A 26,136-nucleotide genomic window follows, 5' to 3' on the forward strand; every position below is an offset into this window, starting at 1 on the left:
TGTTCAGAGACAAAACGAGCGATATGTCGCCGCAATTTGCTTTTTAAAAACGTTGGCGACAAATCGTCCAGTGTGTCCTTACCCTAAAGGCAGCTGTTATAATTGATACAATAGTTGCTAATACTCCAGAGATGCTGCTGAGAAATGGATCAACTAAGAAAGGGACATTAAAGGGGTTGTTCACCTTCCAAACACTTTTTCCAATTCATTTGTTTTTTGATTGTTCCCCAGAAATAAAGACTTTTATCAATTACTTTCCATTATTTATTTTTTACTGTTTATCCAAAATCTAAGTTTAAAGTTGAATGTTCGTGTCTCTGGTGTTTGAGTCTGGCAGCTCAGTAATTCAGGCGCAGACTCTGAACTGTTACAATTTTGCAACATTGAGTTGATACATTTCTCAGCAGCATCTCTGGAGTATTAGCAACTATTGTATCAATTCTAACAGCTGCCTGTAATGAAACCCAGAGATTCTGCTCAGCAGGGACAAAGATAAGAAATGTATCAACTAAATGTATCAAATTAGAACAGTTTACAGGATCGGCAACCCCCCTCCCAGGGCTGTTTAGAAGGTGAAAAATGACACTTTAAACTTCAATATTAGAAAAACTGTCACACATAGAAAATAGAAAGTCATTGGAAAAAGTCGTTATTTTTGGTGATCTATCTGAAAACTACTAGTTGTTTGAAAGTGAACCACCCCTTTAAACTTTAAACTTAGATTTTGGAAAAACAGTAAAAAATAAATAATGGAAAGTAATAGAAAAAAAGGCTATTTCAGGGGAACAATCTGAAAACAACTGAAAAAAGTTTTTGGAAGGTGAACAACCCCTTTAACGTAGGCCAAGGAACAGCCGATCCGCTCTCCTCAATCCACTTCTGTTCTGCACGAACGTTCACTGTGGGAGAGAACATGGAGAGAATTCCGGTAGGAAAATTTATACACATATTCCTTCACGGAAATCCATATGCCAATGCAGACACAGGAGCAGGCTGAAGAGAAAGATTGGCTTTTTCTTGGTCTACATAACAGCCCCATGTGACCATAACCTTTTATCAGGACAATGATCCAAAACATAAGGCCAACATAAAATTGGAGTGACAAGACCAAAAATAGTGAATCTCCTAAAATGGTCCAGTCAAATTCTCGATCTTGAACCTATTGTACCATTGAAAAATGTAGGAACACAAGTATCATCCAAGAAACCTATATGACTTGAAGCAAATCTCCCTGGAAGAATGAGCAAAAATCCCTGTTACATACCTACCACAAAAGATTTAAAGCGGCAAAAGTTGGCTCTATAAAATAGTGAGCACAACTTACATTTTATTATTTTATAAGGCTACAAATGTATTTTTATTGTTACTTTTTATTACTCATCTTTCTATTCAGAACTCTCTCTTATTCAAATCAATGCATGGTTGCTAGGGTAATTTGGACCCTAGCTACCAGTTTGCTTAAAATGCAAATTGAATAGTTGCTGAATAAAAAGCTAAATAACTCAAAAAATACAAATAATAAAAAAATTAAAACCAATTGCAAATTGTACATCATACTAAAGTTTATCTCAAAGGTGAACAAACCCTTTAATTGCTTTTTTTTCACAACATATTTCATAGTCACATAAAGGAAAAAAATATGGTACCCACATATGAAAACTCGCAAAACTCAGGACGTATGGGAGTTATCGTCTATAATGATTGGGACCTTGGATTTTCTACATACAGGGCATTTCCATAATGCTGAGCATTACTATGAAAAAGTATTATTTTGCATTTTTGGGGGAAAACAATTTCTTCCAAAAAGGGAAAGAATGACTTTAGATGACTGTACAAATAAAAAGCAATATACCAGGCAGGCCCCCAAGAACTAGACTCTGTCCATGTGAGAACAATGCTTTTCTGTCAAGTTCACCTTCCAAACACTTTTCTCCAGTTCAGGTGTTTTCAGACATAAATTCAGAAACTAAAGCTTTTGTTATTGCTTACTACTTTTTTTTTTTTACTGTTTTTCTAAAATTTATATAGGAGTCAGGAGTAATCCAGCGCAGCATCTAAACTGTCACAACTTGCTACATTAGTTGATACATTTCTCAGCAGCACCTGTATAATGTAACCGACTATTGTATTAATTATAACACTTTTTAATGAAACTCAAGAGCTTTTTAGCAAGAAGGCCAAAGTAAGACATTTTTCAACTAATGTAGCAAATTAGAACAGGTTACTCTCCTCTTATAGCTGCTCCAGGAAGACATGAGACGGTATAACTCGAATATTAGAAAAAAGTTCAAAATAAAAAAAGAAAGCAACTGAACCAGGTGTACTGTTCACAAATGTTAGTGTTAAGGGCATTCTGTATATAATAATATGTAATGTACCGTTGCTTGAAACCAGTGGAATTTATCAGGTGACAGTTCACCAGTTTTCAACTGAAATAACCTAAAGTTAAAATGTAAACAAATAACTGTAAACACAATTATATGATAATTTTATGACACCTTTCAGCTATATAACATCCAATACAGCAAAATCATCTGTGAGATATATCAAATCGTCAGTTATATACAACAATGAATGATTAACATGAAAACTATCATTTGTAGAAAATATATGCCATGCATGCAGATATGACATCTGGAAAGATCATGCTACTGTTATGTCAATATTGGCTGTACACACACATGGATATTTTCATTATGAAAGACACATTACAACTGAAATGTTCAAACATGACTAATCACAGAAGCAACAGATATCCACAGACAATATTTTTTATTCAACATAAACATGAATAGGGTGAACATCCCCTTCAATGTGATGTGCAGGTGAACAGAAATATCACAAGATCTGTTTTAACCTTGGTGTAATGTGGGTTACATTTCTATATACAGTTGGAATTTGCACCACAAAGATGCAGAGTATGAATTTTTAAACTTTTCTCCAGATATAAAAAAGTATAGACTTTGCCTCATATGAAGAAGACCTTCACATTACAGGGTCTCTCTTTTTATAATGAAAAAAGATCTACCATCCTCAGATGAAAGCCACACCAGCAGGCCACACACACACTAAACTGACAATCTGCAACAATACTACAAAGACAAATGTGCCTCTGTGTCGATTTATATAAAAGTGACACCCAAGGGAAACAAACACACATATATTCTACAGATACTCCAAGTTCCTTTTTGGAACAAGGCATCTACACATTTTCTAAGCAGTGCAGTCCAACAGCTTGCACACATCCCTCAACCACATATAAACCTTCCAGAAAGACAAAAACAGCCTCCTGTACACAGCTTATATACTTTGGCTACTAACACTAAAGCTGGCCATACATACAAAAGGGTGCTTGCCCAGTGTTGCCACCTTTGGGCCAAACCTGACTAAACTAAGCTTTTGTCCTCAGCAGCCCCCTGCATTTCCATTGCTGATGTGAATGTCTGCATGAGAACAAACAGTCATTAAATATAACATTACAGCCCTTACACAGACCAATGGCTTGCCAATTTGCTCAAAAATATCGGAGATGTGGCTGCCAATTAGGCATGTGCATTGGCTTGACTAAAAGGATGTGATTTCTGTACAACTTGTTGCATTGATTTGTCCTGTACAAGTTGGATCACAACATTTCCATAGTGTGCATAACCACCAATTCAGGGGACATGGATAAGGACACAGTTCCACATCACCGCCTCAGGATTTCCCGCACGATCCTTGCAGCAGAAGAGGCGTTGGGTGTGTTCTACGAAATAAAAAAGAAAAGTCTTGCCAGCCACAGACACCTATCTTTTGTAACATTTACACTGTATAGGCCCCCATACACAGGCCGATAAAAGCTGCTGTCAGACCGAATCAGCAGCTTATTGGCCCGTGTGTGGGGCAACCTGACGGGCTTTCCCGATCAATATCTGGCCATCTCGATTGGGCAGGTTACAAAATCCCATCGGATGGCGGCTGCATCTGTGCGTCTATGCCGTCCCGTATTGGATGCATTATGATCCGATCATTGGACCCTATGGCCCACGATTGATCAGCTCGACATCGCCCACTTCAATGTGGGCATATCGGGAGAGATCCGCTCGTTCGGCGACATTGCCAAACAAGCGGATCTCTACGTCTATGGCCGCCTTTAAACAGGTGTCAGCTGGACAGAGAGATCCATAAAGCCACTGGAGGACTATGAAGCTGTGATTGTCTAGTTATAGTTGTACTACATATTCCAGCACATATATTCAGGATGCTGTGAATTTTACTGGGCAATATCCAGAAGGCCACCATGTGCAGGTACTTTTTGCGGGCCTAGGATTCCCCTACAAGGGCATCAAGCAGTGGCTGCTCAGTCTAGATGTTGGGAGCTGCAGTTCAGTAACAAATCGCTGCAGAAAGCACCACAAACCCAGTACACGTGCCCTTCTTCCTATCCTCCGCCACTGTCTCAACTCCCCTTCACTTCCCATGTGCCCCTTACTTTTATTTGGACTCCCCTTCCCTGTCAAATCCCTGCCTCCTGTCACACTCACCGTCCTCTGCAAGTAAAGCTGCTGCGTCAGCCGCTCCACAGCCCAAGGCCAGCAGTTTCCGGGAAAGAAGTGAAAGGCAGCGCGTGAGTGGGACTGGAGGAAGGAGGACAGGGCGGGTGTGCGGGCAGGTACGTGCAGCGCTGCCACATCATTCCCAGAGAAGTGCTTAGCTTGTCAGGAGGCGTCTGGGAAAGGTCACAGCGACATCCAACCCAGCAGAGCCAACGCGAACGCAGACATCCGCACCGCCAGCTGCTTCCAACGCCCACCCACCTCTCTCTCCCCCCTCCCACCCTCCGAAATCTGTGGCAATGATAATTAAAGATCGGCTCCATACCCCTCCTGGATTTCGGCGAGCTCCTCTTGCTTCGGTGGCTGGCAGTTCTCTCTTCCTCAATAGCAGCTGCTATATCTGGGTTGTCTTCCCCATTGTACCACACTAAGAGCTCTTCTCCCGGCTCAATTGGCTGGAAGAATTAGAGAGACAAACAGAACACCAATCAGAGGTGAGGTTGTTAGTACATAAAAAAAAACGCAGCTACACAGAGTACGAGTCAGAGGGAGCTCGGGCAGAGAGAGAGGAGCAGGCTCAGGGCCAGAGGGCGTGGAACTAGCTGTGGGGATTATAAACAGCTGTACTCTGCACTAGAAACATATTTCCTCACTGACTGACTGACTGACTAACCAAACAGGAAGAGCTGTTTAAGTCTTGAGTCAGTCAGGCGGAGTTGCAGTAAGAAGGTGGGAGGGGGAAGCAGACTAAACTGACAGGATTTCAGCAAATCCCTCTGCTGGATGGAGGAATGTACTTGCTGGAAAGTCACCACATATCTGCTCTCACTAATAACATTACATGTACCCCAAGTGTATGGTAAATGGACTTGCTGAACCGAGCAATACACCTGAGCTTGGACTGATACATACAGAACAAAAATCAATTCACTTTTTGTATGGCATGTCAAATAAAAATTACATTCAGCTAAACCATCTTGTGACTTTTGCCTGAAAACGATTATTTAAAGAGTGGCGTCATTTCATGCAACACTTTAAAAGGGATACAAATACAAGAGCAAGCAGTTAATATACACAGACATACATTTTCCAAAAGTGATTTACAGTTAAAATCACAGGAGACAGTAGGGGAGAGGGCCCTGCTCACAAGAACTTACATCTTAAGAGGGAAAGGAAGTGAGACATAGAGTCAGGGTAATGTGTAATATTGTGCAAATATGTTTTGGTATTCAGTCTATTTCTATTTTTTTTTCAGCAAACAGAAGTCCTCTTTTGCTTTATGGCAGTGTTCCCCAACCACTGGCTCTTGAGTGATATGTTGCTCACTCAGTGGCCTTAAAGCAGGTCCTTTAATTAAGATTTTTTGGTTTGGAGGCAGGTTTGGTCTTATAAAAACCAGATGTAGTGCCAAACAGAGCCTTCTGTAGGCTGCCAGTGCACACCGAGGCTACAAAATAGGCAACCGCTGATTTTGCAACCCATGGAACAATTGTCATGCTTGTTTTGCTCCCCGACTTTTTAAATTTGAATGTGGCTCACAAAATGGTTGGGGACCAGAGCAAGACCAATGAATCTGGATCTGAAATCTCACAGCTTATTGGCCCGTGGATGGGAACAGTCATTCTATCAGGCAGGTAAAAAGAATGCCAGTCGAAGCAAGCACTGAGCATTGATGTGCCCCTGCCAGGTGAGTTTAACTAGGCCCACAATATGAACCAGCTGTTGGCTTGGGGGACAAATGTTTGGATGAGCCTGATTTGGTGCAGTTGTGGGTGGCCAATTCAGGCAAAGATCTGGTGATAGAAACACATACTGATTTCGCATTCGCTGCTCCTCAGCTCAGTAAACATGAATCCCATGATTGGCTATTTTTCATGGCCTATCCAGGATACAAAATCCATCTTCAAGCAGATTATTGAGCCTCAATCTCTATTTAATATGATTATCGTGTGGGGACACTACAGAAGGATCTCTGGAGGAAAAGTTGCGTTCTTTTCTGCTGGGTAAATGGAAAAGATCACTACTATCACAAAACCATAAGTTGGTGCCTGCTGGTTTCTGCCCTAATCCTACAAGTTTTTCATGTATGAAACAGAATCATTGGGGCCTGTTTAATTCTGCGTAAAACATTGGACAAAAACATCACTGGTGATGTTGCCCATAGCAACCAATCAGAAATTAGATTTCAAGTCACCTACAAGTTTGAAAACAAAAGAAAAGATCTGATTGGTTGCTATGGGCAACATCACCAGTGATGTTTGTCTCCAATGTATTACAGAGTTTGATATATAGTCCCCATAGTATGCAAAATATGTAGGTCTTAAGGTCAATGTGGCAGGTACACAAAGATTTATATTTTTTTTTATCTTAAAATCATGATGTTAAATCACACAAAATTCTTCAGCACAAACAAAAGCTAACAAAATAGTGGTCTCCAACACAAATCCTACAGTGATAAGCGAAGTGAAGATAAGTGGAGCTCACCCTTCTTACTGTGTAGCGTGTCAGCCGCAGCTCCCAAGCCGGAACCTGCAACACTCTCTGTATACCGCAGTTCAGCGCTGGCCGAATCGCCCAACAGAGGCGCTACAGTTTTCTTTAAAAAGCGGCTTTTATTCAACACAGTATGTGGTTACATCGGCAGTGGGTAAGTGGTTCTGATGAAGTGCCGACAGTAATGGCACGAAAGGCGTTAGTTTGTACCACTTACCCACTGCCGACGTAACCACATACTGTGTTGAATAAAAGCCGCTTTTTAAAGAACACTGTAGCGACTCCGTTGGGTGATTCGGCCAGCGCTGAACTGCAGTATACAGAGTAGAGTATTTTGGATTCGGCAGAACCCCTGAATACTCCCCGAAATATTTGGCCGAATACAAAATATGGGGTTGGAAGGGGAAAAATGTTTTTACTTCCTTGTTTTGTGACAAAAAGTTACGCAATTTCCCTTCTCGCCCCTAATTTGTATATGCAAATTAGGATTCGGATTGGCCGGGCAGAAGGATTCGACCGAATCCTGCTGAAAAAGGCTGAATCCTTAACCAAATCCTGGATTCTGTGCATCCCTAATACAGAGAGTCCAACACAAATCCTGCTTGTAGAAAAACAGGATTTCCAATATATTGAAAGAGTGAGCTATAATATTTTCTAGGCAAAGGAAGCCCCCAAAGAATTTATTAGATCTTTTAATCTGACTCTGATTCCTGCATGAAGATGGAATGAAAACAGATTGAGGAAGGGGTAAATTGAAGAGTAAAAAAAAACTCGTTTTTGATTAATGATTTGAATTGATTATATTTATAAATGTTCTTAGTTCAGCAAGATGAAATATATTAAATTTTCTAGCCTATAGTGCATCATTCCCTGAAAAAGGCATTTATTAACATGATAGTATTAACAACACATATTTATAAAGTGCCACATATTCTACAGCGATATACAAGAAATGGGTGTATTCACTGAACATACAAACTACCTATTGCATCGATTGTTGTTTTTTGGTATGTAAAGAGGGCCTTGCCCAAAAGAGCTTAAATAGGCAATTACAATGTGATTGGTTTTGATCTATATCAGACTTATCAGTCATTCTAACGGATCTCTGCAGTAATATTATTTGAGCTTGTATGAAATAACCAGAATGTTAAACTGTATTGTAAAGAGCAGAAGAGTGACCTTGCCGTTTGCTTCTGGCAATGGAAATGCAATAACGAAAAACTGCAGTGCTGTGATTGACATCCTAAGAGCAATGACTGCAGTGCAAGAGGCAGGTAAACTGTATTCCTTTGCTATTTTGCATGCTAGATATGATATCTGTTGCAAATGTTTTACTACTCAGTAGTTAAACTATAGTGTTTTAATTCATAAGACTAAACCTTGACCCTACTTGGAGATATTTATTGTAAAAGATTAACTGGGCGTTTAGCTGTTTAATCATGAGAAAAGAAGAGCAGTTGACAGTAATTTTAAACAGAGAAACAGGAGCTGGATCATGCATTAGAAATAAAGAACTTTGCAGGGATGCTAAATTTATATACATACTGTACATGTCGGTCATACATACATGTCTACAGGTATGAAACTGAGCAGGTAGCAAAGGAAAGAATGAGATTGTAAAGAAAAGCCTGGTATAAAATAGAACTTGATAACATAATGCAAACTTAAATAACTAGTACAAAAGAGGTGTCGTGTAATAGATATCCAAAATCATACAAATACACTCATTAAATGTTAGCCATATGTTAAAAAAAAAAAAAATAGTGAAACCTTAGCTTAAAATAACAATTTTAAGGTAAATATTTTTTTTTTGATGCCATTAATTTATCATGCATTTCAGTTACTGCTTTTCACTAATTTTACACCAAAAATTTGTCCTGATGTTTCCAAAAATGGCCGTTTGCCCTCTGTGAATGCTTATATTAGTGAAATAAGAAGCTTTAGCGGATGCATTTTACCATGGTTCCGTTTGTAAATAGCCAAGTCCAATTAGTTTGCACTTCATATAGTCATGCACAAATCACTTTTTGCTTTAGGCTGTGCATGTGATAGACAGAGAGGCCCTGCACATGACCCCCGTGGTGCAACATACACGCTGCAATGCTTATCCCTTGTTATTAACACAGTAAATATTGTATTTCAAAGTAACACAGACTCCTGTGTTTAAATCATTTGAATATGTAAAGGGATGGTCAACTTTAACGTTAACTTTTTGTATGTTATAGAATGGCTAATTCTTTAACATACTATCTTTTTTTTTATAGTTTTTGAATTATTTGCATTATTCTTCTTCTGATTAGATGGGGGTCACTGACACCATCTAAAAACACATGCCCTGTAAGGCTACAAATTAATTATTATTGCTTCTTTTTATCAGCGCTCTTGCTGTTCAAGTCCTCCCCTATTCATATTCCGATCTCTTATTCAAATCAATGCATGGTTGCCAGGGTAATCTGGACCCTGGAAACTAGATTGCTGAAATTGCAAACTGAAGAGCTGCTGAATAAAAAGCTAAATAACCACAAAACTACAAATAATAAAAAATGAAAACCAATTGCAAATTGTCTCAGAAGATCATTCTCTTTATTGTACTTAAAATGAACAACCCCTTTAAGAGAAGTTGCTTTAACACATTTTCCTGCTTTTACACAACTATTTCCTGTTCCCCTGAAAAACATAAAAATGGTGGTTCAACTATAGTGGCATTATTTTGTTTTATGAGAAAAGTAATACATGTATCACAAAGTTAGGGATGATTCGCTATGGTATTCGGTAAGGATTCAGTCATTTTAAGCAGGATTCAGATCCAGCCGATTCATGTGACTTTTCTTCACAAAACAAGTAAGTGAATCATTTTTTAGCATGAATTTTTTCCCTACATCGTCGCGGTTGGATTCCGTTTGGTATCCGTCCAAATCTTTCGTGAAGGAGGGGTTCGGCTGAATCCAAAATAGTGGATTCAATGCATCTCTACTTAAAGTACAGAGTGATCAGTAATAAATTTGGGGAACTATTAATATAATATCAGCACAAAAAACAGCAAGGGTATGTGCAGGTCAAGGCATGTCATAAGATAAAAGTTGGGGGCTGCAAATAGTTATTTAGTCTCCACTGAGGTTATTTAAAAAACATTTACAATTTTTTTAAAGTTTGCTATACATCTACTTACTGTAATTTCTTTTAAAATGGCTGCATTATACAAGAACAAATTGTACACAAATTAATATATTCATATTAAAAAAAAAAGCACACACTATTCCCTAAGCAAATCAGCATGCAAATGGGGTTATGTCCTGTGGAAAAGCAACATATTTCCACACCTGTTTAGCAACTTTTCAATTTCTACTACTGTCACACTTAATTTGCCAGAATACACATTTTTCATCTTGACCAAATCTCATGTAATTTGCACTGTGGACAGTTACATTTTGCACTGTTAAACTGTTAGAAATTGCACTGGTCAGTTAAATTTTTTACAAAATGCCAAAAGAAAATGTGATTCCTAATCTATGAAACAGTTGTGACAGCTATATCACGGACGGAGTCAGATTACATTTCAGTGATTTTTGCCTGCATGTATGTATTTATGTAGAAAGTTTTAGAAAAACAATCACACTCACAGGTCTTGTGAAAAACGACATCAAAGCAGTCATCAGGATGTTTTAGATATCATTGAAACTACGGTCATATTTAAATCTGCATGTAACCTTGTTATGAGCTAAGGTGGGTCCCAGCCAAATTTATCACTACACAGGTTGAGTTTATAACTTGAGAACATCAACTTTTTACACTTCCTTTCTTTCTTCCCCTTATTGTATCCCAGTTTAGCAATATTGTTCAGTTTCAATAGCCTGTCTTTACTGTAGGGCTGCACCAAACCCACTATTTTAGGATTTGGCCAAATCCTAAATCCGTTGTGAAAAACTCCCAATTACCAAAGCCGAACCATAATTTGCTTATGTAAATTAGGAGAAAAGCGGGAAGGAGAAGTCTGGGAGCAGCGTGCAGGTAAAAGATTTTTGACGTCCTTTTTTGTGTGATGAAAAGTCACATGATTTTTTTTTAAAACAGATTCAGTCCAGTCAGACACTAGAATTCGGCCGAATCGTGCTGAAAAAGGCAGAATCTTGGCCAAATCCTGGATTGGTGCATCCTTACTTTAGGGTCAATGTTTGTCCTTAATTAATCATCCCCACCTGCAATTCAAAAAGCCACTCTCTAAATCAGTTATCTTTTAATCACAAAATACTTCCATAAACCTTCCATGAAAGCAGACCAGCAGAAGTTACTCATCAGTCAAGGTGGATTGCCAGCAATCTAAACACAAGAGTAGCAGCTTTTAGGGCTCTTACACATTAGGGTTCAGTTGCATTCGGATCCACGGCAGGACCAAACATCCATGTGTTAGAGCCCTAAAGAACAACACACAAAGAGTAGCAGCTGGTCCCCACTCACATTTCTTTGAAAGTGGAATCGATATGTGCATGTCTGCAAACATTGATTGCTTGTTATAAGCTGAACCTTCAAATCGTTGGTATTATCAGTGAGCGCATCATTTATTCTGTTTCTTCTTGTAACACTTCTGTCTAGCGCACATCTCCATTCATCAGCACAATGTGAAGGAATTGCCATTAGAAGTTAACACATTAAGCTATGAACAGCAAGCAGGAATTTTATTCCAGTGCAGCAGAAATGTAGATGCTATGGATACATTAGGACCATAAGATAAACGCAATGGTTTAAATAAATATTTAAAGGGGTTGTTCACCTTCAAACAACTAGTTGGTTTCAGATAGATCACCAGAAATAACGACTTTTTCCAATGACTTTCTATTTTCTATGTGTGACGGTTTTTCTAATATTGAAGTGTAAAGTGTAATTTCTCTCCTTCTGAAGCAGCTCTGGGAGGGGGGTCGCCGATCCTGTAAACTGTTCTAAATGGATACATTTAGTTGATACATTTCTTATCTTTGTCCCTGCTGAGCAGAATCTCTGGGTTTCATTACAGGCAGCTGTTAGACTTGATACAATTGTTGCTAATACTCCAGAGATGCTGCTGAGAAATGGATCAACTCAATGTTGCAAAATTGTAACAGTTCAGAGTCTGCACCTGAATTACTGAGCTGCCAGACTCAAACATCACAGACACAAACATTCAACTTTACACTTAGATTTTGGAAAAAACGTAAAAGATAAATAATGGAAAGTATTTGAAAAAAGTCTTTGTTTCTGGGGAACAATCTAAAAACAACTGAATTGAAAAAACTGTTTGGAAGGTGAACAACCCCTTTAAAGAAGAAAATGCATCTAATGGTATAAAAAATATAGTAACTAGTCATACCTTGCATTATTATTCATACCCTATCCCCGCTACTTACACATGTACCAGTTTCCCATATTTGTATCATTCTGATTGATCAATTAAACTTTTCTCTTTTCGTTACATTTTATTCTATTTAATGTACATTATGTTCTTTACTGCAATCTGATAATTCTCAAAAAATTGCAGCCAAAAACTGATCAGATCTGCCACCATTTATTTGCTGCGATTTTCTTGAATTATGGCAAAAAAATAAATAAAAACTCAACCCATTGCTGTACCCAATTTTATTTAAAAAGTACTGCAACATTATATTAGTGCTTAGCAGAAAATCCTCTGCTTAGCAGTAAGAAGTTAAGCAGTATTAATGTGATAAACACATGAAATAAAACTATAGCTTAGTGATAAGGGGACCTAAATGAAGTTAATATGCCTCAGCAGTTAGGTGGCCACATATTGCCATCTAAATCAAAACAAAAAAGCAGAAAAAATGACAAGATAGAACATAATAGTATTTAAAAGAGAAGCTTAACTGAAGAAGTAGACTAGAAATGCAATAAGGAGGTTTCTTAATTGCTCCATCAACTACAGCACATTAGACAGGTTTCCATATTATCTGGATGGCAATTAGCACTGGTGGACAGAGTTTAAAATGGACCACATAATTATCACTACAACATTATAAAGAAGTCAGATGACAAGATTAAAATAATGTTATATTAAAATCCTTGCTGTATATACATATTTACTACTTGCCTTTTGGGATCAACCAATGGATAACATTTATTTGCAGAATCAGACCTATAAATCAAATATCCCCTGGTATTGACATTGGGAACTTTTAATGAGTCACTAATTTATAGCTGAATGGGATCATATATACAAGGGGCCCCTTGATCTAATCTGCATTGCCTTTATTTTTATGGGTTAGGTAGTTTTTAATTATGCTGGCTAAAGGTATAATTGATTAATTAATATGACTTTTTATTTAATAATAAATATGTAGGTTTAGTTAAGTCTAAGGATCTGGGGCTTTAAGTCCTTCATGTGTTTTGGTGTTGTTTAATATGATGTACATTATGTTTTGAGCTTCTATACCAGCCCAAGGTAACCACAACCTTTTAGCAGTAAAGATCAATGCCTCTGAAGATGCCCCAGTAGCTCCCTGTCTTTTTTTCTGCTGATTTACTGTGCCTGCTATGTGCTGCTATCAGTTACTGAGCTTAGGGACCCACTCAAAAATATACAGTACATGTAGAATATAAATGTCCCAATATAAGGCTGATTAGTAATTAATAACTAAATAATAACATATAATTACTATATGGCAGAAGGGAAACAAATGCAACTAGCATGAGAATTTTATAATCAGCCCTGTAGCATCAGCTTATATTACAGGTGAACCTCATTTTCTGCTTCATAATTTGTGATGACCACTAATTTTAGCTTCTCAACAGCTGCTCAGAGCCCACTGAGCATGTGAGTGTCACAGACACTTTCCAAGATGGTGACCCCCTGTGACAAGTTTGAAGTCCTGGATCATTGCTGCTATTGACAAGCTGAAACTTTAGGCTGGTCCAATAAGTTCATTATATAAAATATGGCAGTTTTAGGGTTTAGTTCTCCTTTAAGGATTTTGCCAGAATCACTGCAGGAAGTGGGGAAAGTTCACTAAGAAAAAATAGCCTTTCAGGTACAGAGCTACTTTTTTTTATCTATAACACCAAAAAGTTTGCCTATGATTATGTGTAATAAGACAGGAAATACAGCAGGATTAATGTGAAATAAAGCTTTTTCCTTTTAACAACGTCCAGGCATTACCGGAGTGCGTATTCAATTGTTGCTGCTATGCTGTAGAAGTGTGGAGTCTCCCCTTGCTACAGGTCTGGACTTGGAGCACTGCACCCGGGCAGCGTGGTGCTTGTGTTATTGCACCAGTTTTACCACAATGAACATTTTGTGTTTTAGATTTCCCTTCATCCATTGGCCAAGCTGATATTTTTGTCAGACACCAGCAAAAACACCTTAGTTAATTTTGGTTGAAAAAAATATCAAAAGTTCATCAAGTTTATCCGCTCAAAAAAACCCAGTGCACATGTATTACATACATAAACAGACCTATCTATACATTTACATATATAAACAATACCAATGCCTACACTAAACTAAATAGGCACATGCCTATAGTGCAACACTGGGTGAGGGGTGCTGGGCACATATCTCTTTTGTCCTGCTACCCTAATTTTGGCTCATCTGAAGTTCTGATTCTAAGTGAGTATCTGTGCGCACGTGGGGGGTGAGTGCAAGCGATACTTGGGCACCCCATACCTTATATCTTATAATCACTAGAGTCTTGGATTTTATGATTGCTCAGGAAATCACCAAAGTTACTCTTAAAGGCATTAATAGAATCTGCTATCACAACAACCTTAAGATGGCCAAAGATGCAAAGATCCGATCGTACAAATCAACGTACGATCGGACTTCCCCATCTCCCGACCTGCCACTAACCATTCCGATCAAATAAAGTACAAAAGAACAGATCAGCCCATGTTCTGCCCCTGACAGCAATCGTACGAAAGTTATGTCGGACCAAAGCTAGTGACAGTCTCCCTCTGAAAATCGTAAGATCAGCAATACATGCAGAGATATTACCCACAGACGACAGAAATCTTTTAACCTGTCCGACCAAATGACTGATCTCCGCCGGAAGAAAAATGTCGGGATTCTCCACACATGGTCAGATCTTTGCGTCTATGACCAGCTTTAGTGCCTCAAATGAAAGATCAGGTCCTCAAGTGTAAAGTGGTAGCCTTTCCTTCCTTGATCTTATCCATGGGAGAAAAAGATTGCCCACTATCTGCTGTCTATAATGTCCCCTATTGTAAATCAGGTCACCTTGCAAGTGCTTTTTCTCCAGGGAAAACAACCACACACTTGACATCCTCCTTTATTATTTTAATTCTTCCATTCCTTTTACTAGTCTAGTTGCACATCTCTGCGCTCTCTCTTACTCAATATATTTCTTAAGGACTGGAGCACAAAACTGCACTGCATACTCAAGGCGAGGCCTTAATAGTGACCTATAAAGATGCGAAATCATGTTTTTCAACCCTCAAGTTAGCACCTCTTTTATACAAGACAGTACTTTATTTGCTTTAGCAGCCACTGCCTAGAGTTATGCAGCTTGTTATCCACAAAATCCTCAATTCCCTCTCAATTTAACGGATCTATAACAAAAATTTAAATTTAATATAAGCTTCATCTCACACTTCGGGGCAAATATACTAAGGGGCGAAGTGACTAACGCTGGGAAAAATTCGCCAGAGTGAGGTAATTTGGTACTTCGGTAGCGAAGGAGATATACTGTAGCAGTACTTCGCTCCCTAATGCCTGACGAATTTGCGGTCTGGCGAATGGACGTAACTACACAAATTCACTAAGATGCGGATTTTACTGAACGTTGCCTCTTGCGCCAGACTCAGACCAGGCGAAGTGCAATAGTAGATAGGACTTCCTAAAAATTTTGTTGAAAAAAAAGTCCCAAAAAACACTGGCGTCTTTTCATTTTTTCAGGGTGATAGGCTGCAAAAGAGCGTAAAAATGTTTTGGGGTAACCCGCTTCCCCCTACATTTTCTAACATATGGCACATAAACTATACACTGCGCTCATGTGTAGGGCAATATAACGACACTATTTTCGTTTATTAAGGCTCCCCGGGCTTTTGTAGTGTAATGCATTAGCTGCAACATATACGTTCATTAAACTTTAACTTCCCGCCGTATGCAAATTAGGCAACGCTAGCACAACTTCGCTTTGCTTGGCACAGGAACGCTAGCGCAACTTCGCCAGCGTTCAGTGCCCTGGACGCAACTTCGGATTTTACTGATTTAGTGTTGTCCTGGCGAATCTACGCCTGTGAGCTGTGAGCGAGGTTAGTAAATTTGCCCCTTCTTCTAACACTGATCTTAGACACTTTCCCACTATAATCAATTAAACATTCTGTACTGTTTAAGAAATAATCAAGTTACTCTTCAGTATTTAACGCTCCACAACCGGTCACTCTTCATGCTGTAATTTGCAACCGGATTGCTGAAATTGCAAACTGGAGAACTGCTGAATAAAAAGCTCAAAAAAAAAATCTCCTGAAAACAAATTGCAAATTGTTTCATCATACTAAAAGTTAATTTAACCCTTTAAGTGCCACAGAACGTAGAATCTACGTTCTGTGGAAAAGTAACTTGAAATGCCACAGAACGTAGATTCTACGTTCTGCAGCACTTCCGGGTTCTGGAGCGGAGGAGCGGCTGTTAGAGCCGCTCGCTCCGTTCCGCATCGATCCCCTGCCCCTAGGCAACGAGCAGAGCAGGGGATCGAGTGGCCCCTGGGGCCCAAAAACAGCAGCAGGCACGTGTAACTTACGTGTCCTGCTGCTGCAGCCTACACCGCGCTGGATATCTCCGCCCCCACAGCACAGGCACACAGAGGACGTCGCAGATCTCTTCCTGAGGCCCTTCCAGATCGCCTGCAACAGTCTCCAGCGATTTTTTCAGGTTAGTGCAACAATTACACACACAAACACACCAACACACACTTATTACAGTAATACACACTTAGATTCACACTTACACACACTTACACATACATTTTTGGGGATTGGGGGGGTCACTTACACTCACTGCACTTACACACATGTGCACACGCACACACGCGCACATAACATGTAATTTACCATTTGTACACACGCACACGCACATACATGGCATTGTGGCTTTTTTTTTTTTTTTTCTTATCGCATCGTTTCTTTTTTTGGCTGAAAAAAATGTTTTATTGCCATTACGAATAGCGTATTCGCTAACCGTACTGTGCAATATCTTTTTTATGTTATTTCGGTGATTATATTGCAATTTTGGGTATTTTGGTGCATTTTTAGCCATTTTATTGAATTTTTAGCCATTTTATTGCATTTTCAGCTCTGCGTATGTTGTGTTCACTTGTTTCTAGCCGTATAACCTGTTTGGCCCAGCTAAAATATTCAAACTGTGATTCTGACGGCCGATAACACGAGTCTGGAAAAAAAACATTGATTTTTGTGGTTTTATTGTATTTTTTTGCATTTCACTCTTTACTGCCTTATTTTGTTTTGCCTTGTAAATTTTATTTACTATATATCAATTTGGGGGTCTCTGTGCGCCACATAGTTTGGTATATCTATGCATATTGGGCATCAAAGTGTTCAGTAGACCCCTGGCGTTCATATTTAGGATGTTTTATGCTGATACGTTACGAAATGTGGGGCATATAATGGGGTAAAATTCAAGCTTTGTGACGATTTTCAGAAATTTGATAAAAACCGTTATGTTCAGCATTGCTTTGCAGTTTGGCAGTTTACAGTAGAAACATTTATTTACCCATATTGTATTCGTCAGAATGTGTACTTTCTGAAAATATATGGTTTTCTGGGGTCTCTGTACTGTTAGGGGGGTCTAATGTCGCATATTACACACACCAGGTGCTTGTATTGCAGCAGCCAGCACGCATCAGCCGTGAAAATGTATACACTATTGTCATTTGGGGGTCTCTGTGCGCCACATAGTTTGGTATATCTATGCATATTGGGCATCAAAGTGTTCAGTAGACCCCTGGCGTTCATATTTAGGATGTTTTATGCTGATAAGTTACGAAATGTGTGGCATATAATGGGGTAGAATTCAAGCTTTGTGACGATTTTCAGAAATTTGATAAAAACCGTTATGTTCAGCATTGCTTTGCAGTTTGGCAGTTTACAGTAGAAACATTTATTTACCCATATTGTATTCGTCAGAATGTGTACTTTCTGAAAATATATGGTTTTCTGGGGTCTCTGTACTGTTAGGGGGGTCTAATGTCGCATATTACACACACCAGGTGCTTGTATTGCAGCAGCCAGCACGCATCAGCCGTGAAAATGTATACACTATTGTCATTTGGGGGTCTCTGTGCGCCACATAGTTTGGTATATCTATGCATATTGGGCATCAAAGTGTTCAGTAGACCCCTGGCGTTCATATTTAGGATGTTTTATGCTGATAAGTTACGAAATGTGTGGCATATAATGGGGTAGAATTCAAGCTTTGTGACGATTTTCAGAAATTTGATAAAACCGTTATGTTCAGCATTGCTTTGCAGTTTGGCAGTTTGCAGTAGAAACACTTATTTACCCATATTGGATTCGTCAGAATGTGTACTTTCTGAAAATATATGGTTTTCTGGGGTCTCTGTACTGTTAGGGGGGTCTAATGTTGCATAATACACACACCAGGTGCTCATATTGCAGCAGCCAGCGCGTCAGCCGTGAAAATGTATATACACTATTGTCATTTGGGGGTCTCTGTATGCCACATAGTTTGCTATATCTATGCATACTGGGCATCAAAGTGTTCAGTAGACCCCTGGCGTTCATATTTAGGATGTTTTATGCTGATACGTTACGAAATGTGTGACATATAATGGGGTAGAATTCAAGCTTTGTGACGATTTTCAGAAATTTGATAAAAACCGTTATGTTCAGCATTGCTTTGCAGTTTGGCAGTTTGCAGTAGAAACACTTATTTACCCATATTGGATTCGTCAGAATGTGTACTTTCTGAAAATATATGGTTTTCTGGGGTCTCTGTACTGTTAGGGGGGTCTAATGTTGCATAATACACACTCCAGGTGCTCATATTGCAGCAGCCAGAGCGTCAGCCGTGAAAATGTATATACACTATTGTCATTTGGGGGTCTCTGTGCGCCACATAGTTTGGTATATCTATGCATATTGGGCATCAAAGTGTTCAGTAGACCCCTGGCGTTCATATTTAGGATGTTTTATGCTGATAAGTTACGAAATGTGGGGCATATAATGGGGTAAAATTCAAGCTTTGTGACGATTTTCAGAAATTTGATAAAAACCGTTACGTTCAGCATTGCTTTGCAGTTTGGCAGTTTGCAGTAGAAACACTTATTTACCCATATTGGATTCGTCAGAATGTGTACTTTCTGAAAATATATGGTTTTATGGGGTCTCTGTACTGTTAGGGGGGTCTAATGTCGCATAATACACACTCCAGGTGCTCATATTGCAGCAGCCAGAGCGTCAGCCGTGAAAATGTATATACACTATTGTCATTTGGGGGTCTCTGTGCGCCACATAGTTTGGTATATCTATGCATATTGGGCATCAAAGTGTTCAGTAGACCCCTGGCGTTCATATTTAGGATGTTTTATGCTGATAAGTTACGAAATGTGGGGCATATAATGGGGTAAAATTCAAGCTTTGTGACGATTTTCAGAAATTTGATAAAAACCGTTACGTTCAGCATTGCTTTGCAGTTTGGCAGTTTGCAGTAGAAACACTTATTTACCCATATTGGATTCGTCAGAATGTGTACTTTCTGAAAATATATGGTTTTCTGGGGTCTCTGTACTGTTAGGGGGGTCTAATGTCGCATAATACACACTCCAGGTGCTCATATTGCAGCAGCCAGAGCGTCAGCCGTGAAAATGTATATACACTATTGTCATTTGGGGGTCTCTGTGCGCCACATAGTTTGGTATATCTATGCATATTGGGCATCAAAGTGTTCAGTAGACCCCTGGCGTTCATATTTAGGATGTTTTATGCTGATAAGTTATGAAATGTGGGGCGTATAATGGGGTAAAATTCAAGCTTTGTGACGATTTTCAGAAATTTGATAAAAACCGTTATGTTCAGCATTGCTTTGCAGTTTGGCAGTTTGCAGTAGAAACACTTATTTACCCATATTGGATTCGTCAGAATGTGTACTTTCTGAAAATATATGGTTTTCTGGGGTCTCTGTACTGTTAGGGGGGGTCTAATGTTGCATAATACACACACCAGGTGCTTATATTGCAGCAGCCAGCGCTTCAGCCGTGAAAATGTATATACACTATTGTCATTTGGGGGTCTCTGTACGCCACATAGTTTGGTATATCTATGCATACTGGGCATCAAAGTGTTCAGTAGACCCCTGGCGTTCATATTTAGGATGTTTTATGCTGATACGTTACGAAATGTGTGGCATATAATGGGGTAGAATTCAAGCTTTGTGACGATTTTCAGAAATTTGATAAAAACCGTTATGTTCAGCATTGCTTTGCAGTTTGGCAGTTTGCAGTAGAAACACTTATTTACCCATATCGGATTCGTCAGAATGTGTACTTTCTGAAAATATATGGTTTTCTGGGGTCTCTGTACTGTTAGGGGGGTCTAATGTTGCATAATACACACACCAGGTGCTTATATTGCAGCAGCCAGCGCGTCAGCCGTGAAAATGTATATACACTATTGTCATTTGGGGGTCTCTGTACGCCACATAGTTTGGTATATCTATGCATATTGGGCATCAAAGTGTTCAGTAGACCCCTGGCGTTCATATTTAGGATGTTTTATGCTGATACGTTACGAAATGTGTGGCATATAATGGGGTAAAATTCAAGCTTTGTGACGATTTTCCGAAATTTGATAAAAACCGTTATGTTCAGCATTGCTTTGCAGTTTGGCAGTTTGCAGTAGAAACACTTAGTTACCCATATTGGATTCGTCAGAATGTGTACTTTCTGAAAATATATGGTTTTCTGGGGTCTCTGTACTGTTAGGTGGGCTAATGTCGCATAATACACACACCGGGTGGTTATATTGCAGCAGCCAGCGCGTCAGCCGTGAAAATGTCTATACATATTGTCATTTGGGGGTCTCTGTGCGCCACATAGTTTGGTATATCTATGCACATTGGGTATCAAACTGTTTAGTAGACCCATATGTTTATATTTAGGATGCTTTATGCTGGTAATGATACATGGACAATACGATGCTGGAAAGTTGAAGCTTTGAGGCAATTTCCAGATATTTCACCAAAACCGACAACTTTGGGAAAGCCTTGCGACTCAGTAGTTTGGAGCAATAAGGCATGGGTACCCATTTTAGATTCTGTAGAATGTGTACTTTCCAAAAATGTATGGGTTTGGGGGGTAAACATATATTTCTGTGTTTTTACCCCACAAAAATGCAGTCAATGTGTTGATTTTTCATTAGCTGAAGTTACCCACGGGACTGTTTGTATGCGCTAACTTCATTTTGGGGCCTCTAAATGCCAGATACTTTGGTAAACCTATGAACAATGGCCACCAAACTGTTCGGAGGAACCCTGGCAATCATATTTAGGGTGCTTTTTCTTGGTGCATAACGATACATGGGTGATATGGTGCTGAGAAGTTGAAGCTTTGAGGAAATTTTCAGATATTTCACCAAAACCGACAATTGTGGGAAAGCCTTGCGACTCAGTAGTTTGGAGCAGAAAGGCATGGGTACCCATTTTAGATTCGGTAGAATGTGTACTTTCCAAAAATATATGGGTTTTGGGGGGTAAACATATATTTCTGTTTTTTACCCCACAAAAATGCAGTCAATTTGTTGATCTTTCATTAGCTGAAGTTACCCACGGGACTTTTTGTATGCGCTAACTTCATTTTGGGGCCTCTAAATGCCAGATACTTTGGTAAACTTATGAACAATGGCCACCAAAATGTTCAGAGGAACCCTGGCAATCATATTTAGGGTGCTTTTTCTTAGTACGTAATGACACATGGGTGATATGGTGCTGGGAAGTTGAAGCTTTGAGGCAATTTTCAGATATCTCACCAAAACCGACAATTGTGGGAAAGCCTTGCGACTCAGTAGTTTGGAGCAGAAAGGCATGGGTACCCATTTTAGATTCTGTAGAATGTGTACTTTCCAAAAATATATGGGTTTTGGGGGGTAAACATATATTTCTGTTTTTTACCCCACAAAAATGCAGTCAATTTGTTGATCTTTCATTAGCTGAAGTTACCCACGGGACTGTTTGTATGCGCTAACTTCATTTTGGGGCCTCTAAATGCCAGATACTTTGGTAAACTTATGAACAATGGCCACCAAAATGTTCAGAGGAACCCTGGCAATCATATTTAGGGTGCTTTTTCTTAGTACGTAATGACACATGGGTGATATGGTGCTGGGAAGTTGAAGCTTTGAGGCAATTTTCAGATATCTCACCAAAACCGACAATTGTGGGAAAGCCTTGCGACTCAGTAGTTTGGAGCAGAAAGGCATGGGTACCCATTTTAGATTCTGTAGAATGTGTACTTTCCAAAAATATATGGGTTTTGGGGGGTAAACATATATTTCTGTGTTTTACCCCACAAAAATGCAGTCAATGTGTTGATTTTTCATTAGCTGAAGTTACCCACGGGACTGTTTGTATGCGCTAACTTCATTTTGGGGCCTCTAAATGCCAGACACTTTGGTAAACTTATGAACAATGGCCACCAAAATGTTCAGAGGAACCCTGGCAATCATATTTAGGGTGCTTTTTCTTAGTACGTAATGACACATGGGTGATATGGTGCTGGGAAGTTGAAGCTTTGAAGCAATTTTCAGATATTTCACCAAAACCGACAACTTTGGGAAAGCCTTGCGACTCAGTAGTTTGGAGCAATAAGGCATGGGTACCCATTTTAGATTCTGTAGAATGTGTACTTTCCAAAAATGTATGGGTTTGGGGGGTAAACATATATTTCTGTGTTTTTACCCCACAAAAATGCAGTCAATGTGTTGATTTTTCATTAGCTGAAGTTACCCACGGGACTGTTTGTATGCGCTAACTTCATTTTGGGGCCTCTAAATGCCAGATACTTTGGTAAACCTATGAACAATGGCCACCAAACTGTTCGGAGGAACCCTGGCAATCATATTTAGGGTGCTTTTTCTTGGTGCATAACGATACATGGGTGATATGGTGCTGAGAAGTTGAAGCTTTGAGGCAATTTTCAGATATTTCACCAAAACCGACAATTGTGGGAAAGCCTTGCGACTCAGTAGTTTGGAGCAGAAAGGCATGGGTACCCATTTTAGATTCTGTAGAATGTGTACTTTCCAAAAATATATGGGTTTTGGGGGGTAAACATATATTTCTGTGTTTTTACCCCACAAAAATGCAGTCAATGTGTTGATTTTTCATTAGCTGAAGTTACCCACGGGACTGTTTGTATGCGCTAACATCATTTTGGGGCCTCTAAATGCCAGATACTTTGGTAAACTTATGAACAATGGCCACCAAAATGTTCAGAGGAACCCTGGCAATCATATTTAGGGTGCTTTTTCTTAGTACGTAATGACACATGGGTGATATGGTGCTGGGAAGTTGAAGCTTTGAGGCAATTTTCAGATATCTCACCAAAACCGACAATTGTGGGAAAGCCTTGCGACTCAGTAGTTTGGAGCAGAAAGGCATGGGTACCCATTTTAGATTCAGTAGAATGTGTACTTTCCAAAAATATATGGGTTTGGGGGGTAAACATATATTTCTGTGTTTTTACCCCACAAAAATGCAGTCAATGTGTTGATTTTTCATTAGATGAAGTTACCCACAGGACTATTTGTATGCGCTAACTTCATTTTGAGGCCTCTAAATGCCAGATACTTTGGTAAACCTATGAACAATGGCCACCAAACTGTTTGGAGGAACCCTGGCAATCATATTTAGGGTGCTTTTTCTTGGTGCGTAACGATACATGGGTGATATGGTGCTGGGAAGTTGAAGCTTTGAGGCAATTTTCAGATATTTCACCAAAACCGACAATTGTGGGAAAGCCTTGCGACTCAGTAGTTTGGAGCAGAAAGGCATGGGTACCCATTTTAGATTCGGTAGAATGTGTACTTTCCAAAAATATATGGGTTTTGGGGGGTAAACATATATTTCTGTGTTTTTACCCCACAAAAATGCAGTCAATGTGTTGATCTTTCATTAGCTGAAGTTACCCACGGGACTGCTTGTATGCGCTAACTTCATTTTGGGGCCTCTAAATGCCAGATACTTTGGTAAACTTATGAACAATGACCACCAAAATGTTCAGAGGAACCCTGGCAATCATATTTAGGGTGCTTTTTCTTAGTACGTAATGATACATGGGCGATATGGTGCTGGGAAGTTGAAGCTTTGAGGAAATTTTCAGATATTTCACCAAAACCGACAATTGTGGGAAAGCCTTGCGACTCAGTAGTTTGGAGCAGAAAGGCATGGGTACCCATTTTAGATTCAGTAGAATGTGTACTTTCCAAAAATATATGGGTTTGGGGGGTAAACATATATTTCTGTGTTTTTACCCCACAAAAAATGCAGTCAATGTGTTGATTTCTCAGTAGCTGAAGTAAAGTCCTGAACAATTTGGATGTGCTAACTTCATATTGGTGTCTCTAAATGCCAGATACTTTGGTAAACCTATGCATAATGGGTATCAAATTGTTCAGTGGACCCCTGGCAATCATATTTCAGGTGCTTTTTCTTGGTACCTAATATAGTTTGGGATATGCGGAGCAGCAAAATAAAACCTTTGAAATGATTTTTCAGAATTTTGAATTTTTTGTTGAAAAACCGCTATGTTCAGACAAGCTTTTATGTTTGGTAGTTGGGAGTAGAGAGACATAGTTACCCATTTTGTAATCGGCAGAATGTGTACTTTTCAAAAATGTATGGTTTTCTGGGGTAAACCTACGGTTTCAGGATTTTTTGCCTTGGAATCTAAAGCATGCTGTTTTCTGCCTTAGTGCTTTCAAAATTCGGTAATATACTGCCGGGAGTTTTTGCTGTACAGAAATCCTAAATCTCCCTAAAACTATACATATCTGGTATTGGCACGTTCGAGAGACATAAGGCTTTCCAAATCAGTTGGATTTTCATCCGTAAAATGAAATATTTTTCTGGTATAAATTGATATACGATGAAAAATGGTAATTTTTCATTTTTTTTTGGTATTTAGCACTATAAATTTTTTTGCACAGGTGGAAATACATGAAAACTCAGGCAGATTTAGAAAGCTCAGTTTCTACCGAAAAAAACAATGTATAGTTTTCCTAGGTAAACTATAGGTTTCCCCTCAGAAAATGCCCCTAAAGTGAGAGAGCACAAAATGTTTCAAAAACGGCTGGCATTTCGCGTAACCAAAATGTGAAATTCTGCTGGCACTTAAAGGGTTAAAGGTGAACAACCCCTTTAATAAACAAGTTTAAAAAACAAACAAAGGGCCAACGACAACTCCTCCTCCCTTACGACAGTTTGTAATTAATTACAAACGAATCAGGGATATTATAAGTAAAAAATGTAGCAGGATACCTATAAATTATACTATACTATTGCATAAAGCTTAATGTTATCTTTTACAATTTTCCACATCTAACAGGAATATGTCACTATGCATTTAATGAGTCAAACAGTGCTAGCTCATACTAACTGTATATTGTGCTCATCGCAGCCCCTGTTACTAAGCTGAGCCACTCACTGACACAGTTTCAGCCAAAGCTCTCTCTTTCAAGGGAAAATTTAATCAGTGCTCCAACCTATCAGGATGGTACTGGGGAAGAGTAATAATAATATAAATATTGTCCATATCTAAAACAGTATGTCATCTAAAAATAGCACATAACAAAATACTCTTCAAGTAGAATGTGGAATTAATCCCAAATAGAAAAACTGCCGTTTTAAGTGATAAGTCCGCCTCCTGGATTGTACAAGATAGAATCCTGTGCGGAACCAATTTCTAAGACCCGGACCTGACCTGAACCCACAACCCGAACCACAACTGGAAGTGACGTCATCAAAAGTGGGCGGGGACAGAAACAAGTTTTGTAAAACTTTAAAAAGGAGTAAAATATAGACAATATTACATAAAATAAGAAATTTAGATGAGACCCGCAAACCCGACCAGCTACC

General features: G+C 39.1%; 1 protein-coding gene across 5 annotated transcripts in view; it reads right to left on the bottom strand.

The window, feature by feature from the left end:
* The window catches only part of prdm2.L (PR domain containing 2, with ZNF domain L homeolog), a 77,568-nt gene that overhangs the window by 18,219 nt on the left and 33,213 nt on the right, over positions 1–26,136 (bottom strand). For 4 of the 5 annotated variants that reach the window (XM_018226084.2, XM_018226083.2, XM_018226085.2 and 1 more), the window contains one exon: positions 4,861–4,990. In XM_018226084.2, coding sequence (XP_018081573.1) covers positions 4,861–4,990 — 130 coding nt within the window. Of the gene's footprint in view, positions 1–4,523; positions 4,800–4,860; positions 4,991–26,136 lie in introns of those variants that run through there. The other variant, XM_018226087.2, reaches the window with a different exon arrangement.

This window comes from Xenopus laevis, chromosome 7L, assembly GCF_017654675.1.
Source record: "Xenopus laevis strain J_2021 chromosome 7L, Xenopus_laevis_v10.1, whole genome shotgun sequence".
Taxonomy (NCBI): domain Eukaryota; kingdom Metazoa; phylum Chordata; class Amphibia; order Anura; family Pipidae; genus Xenopus; species Xenopus laevis.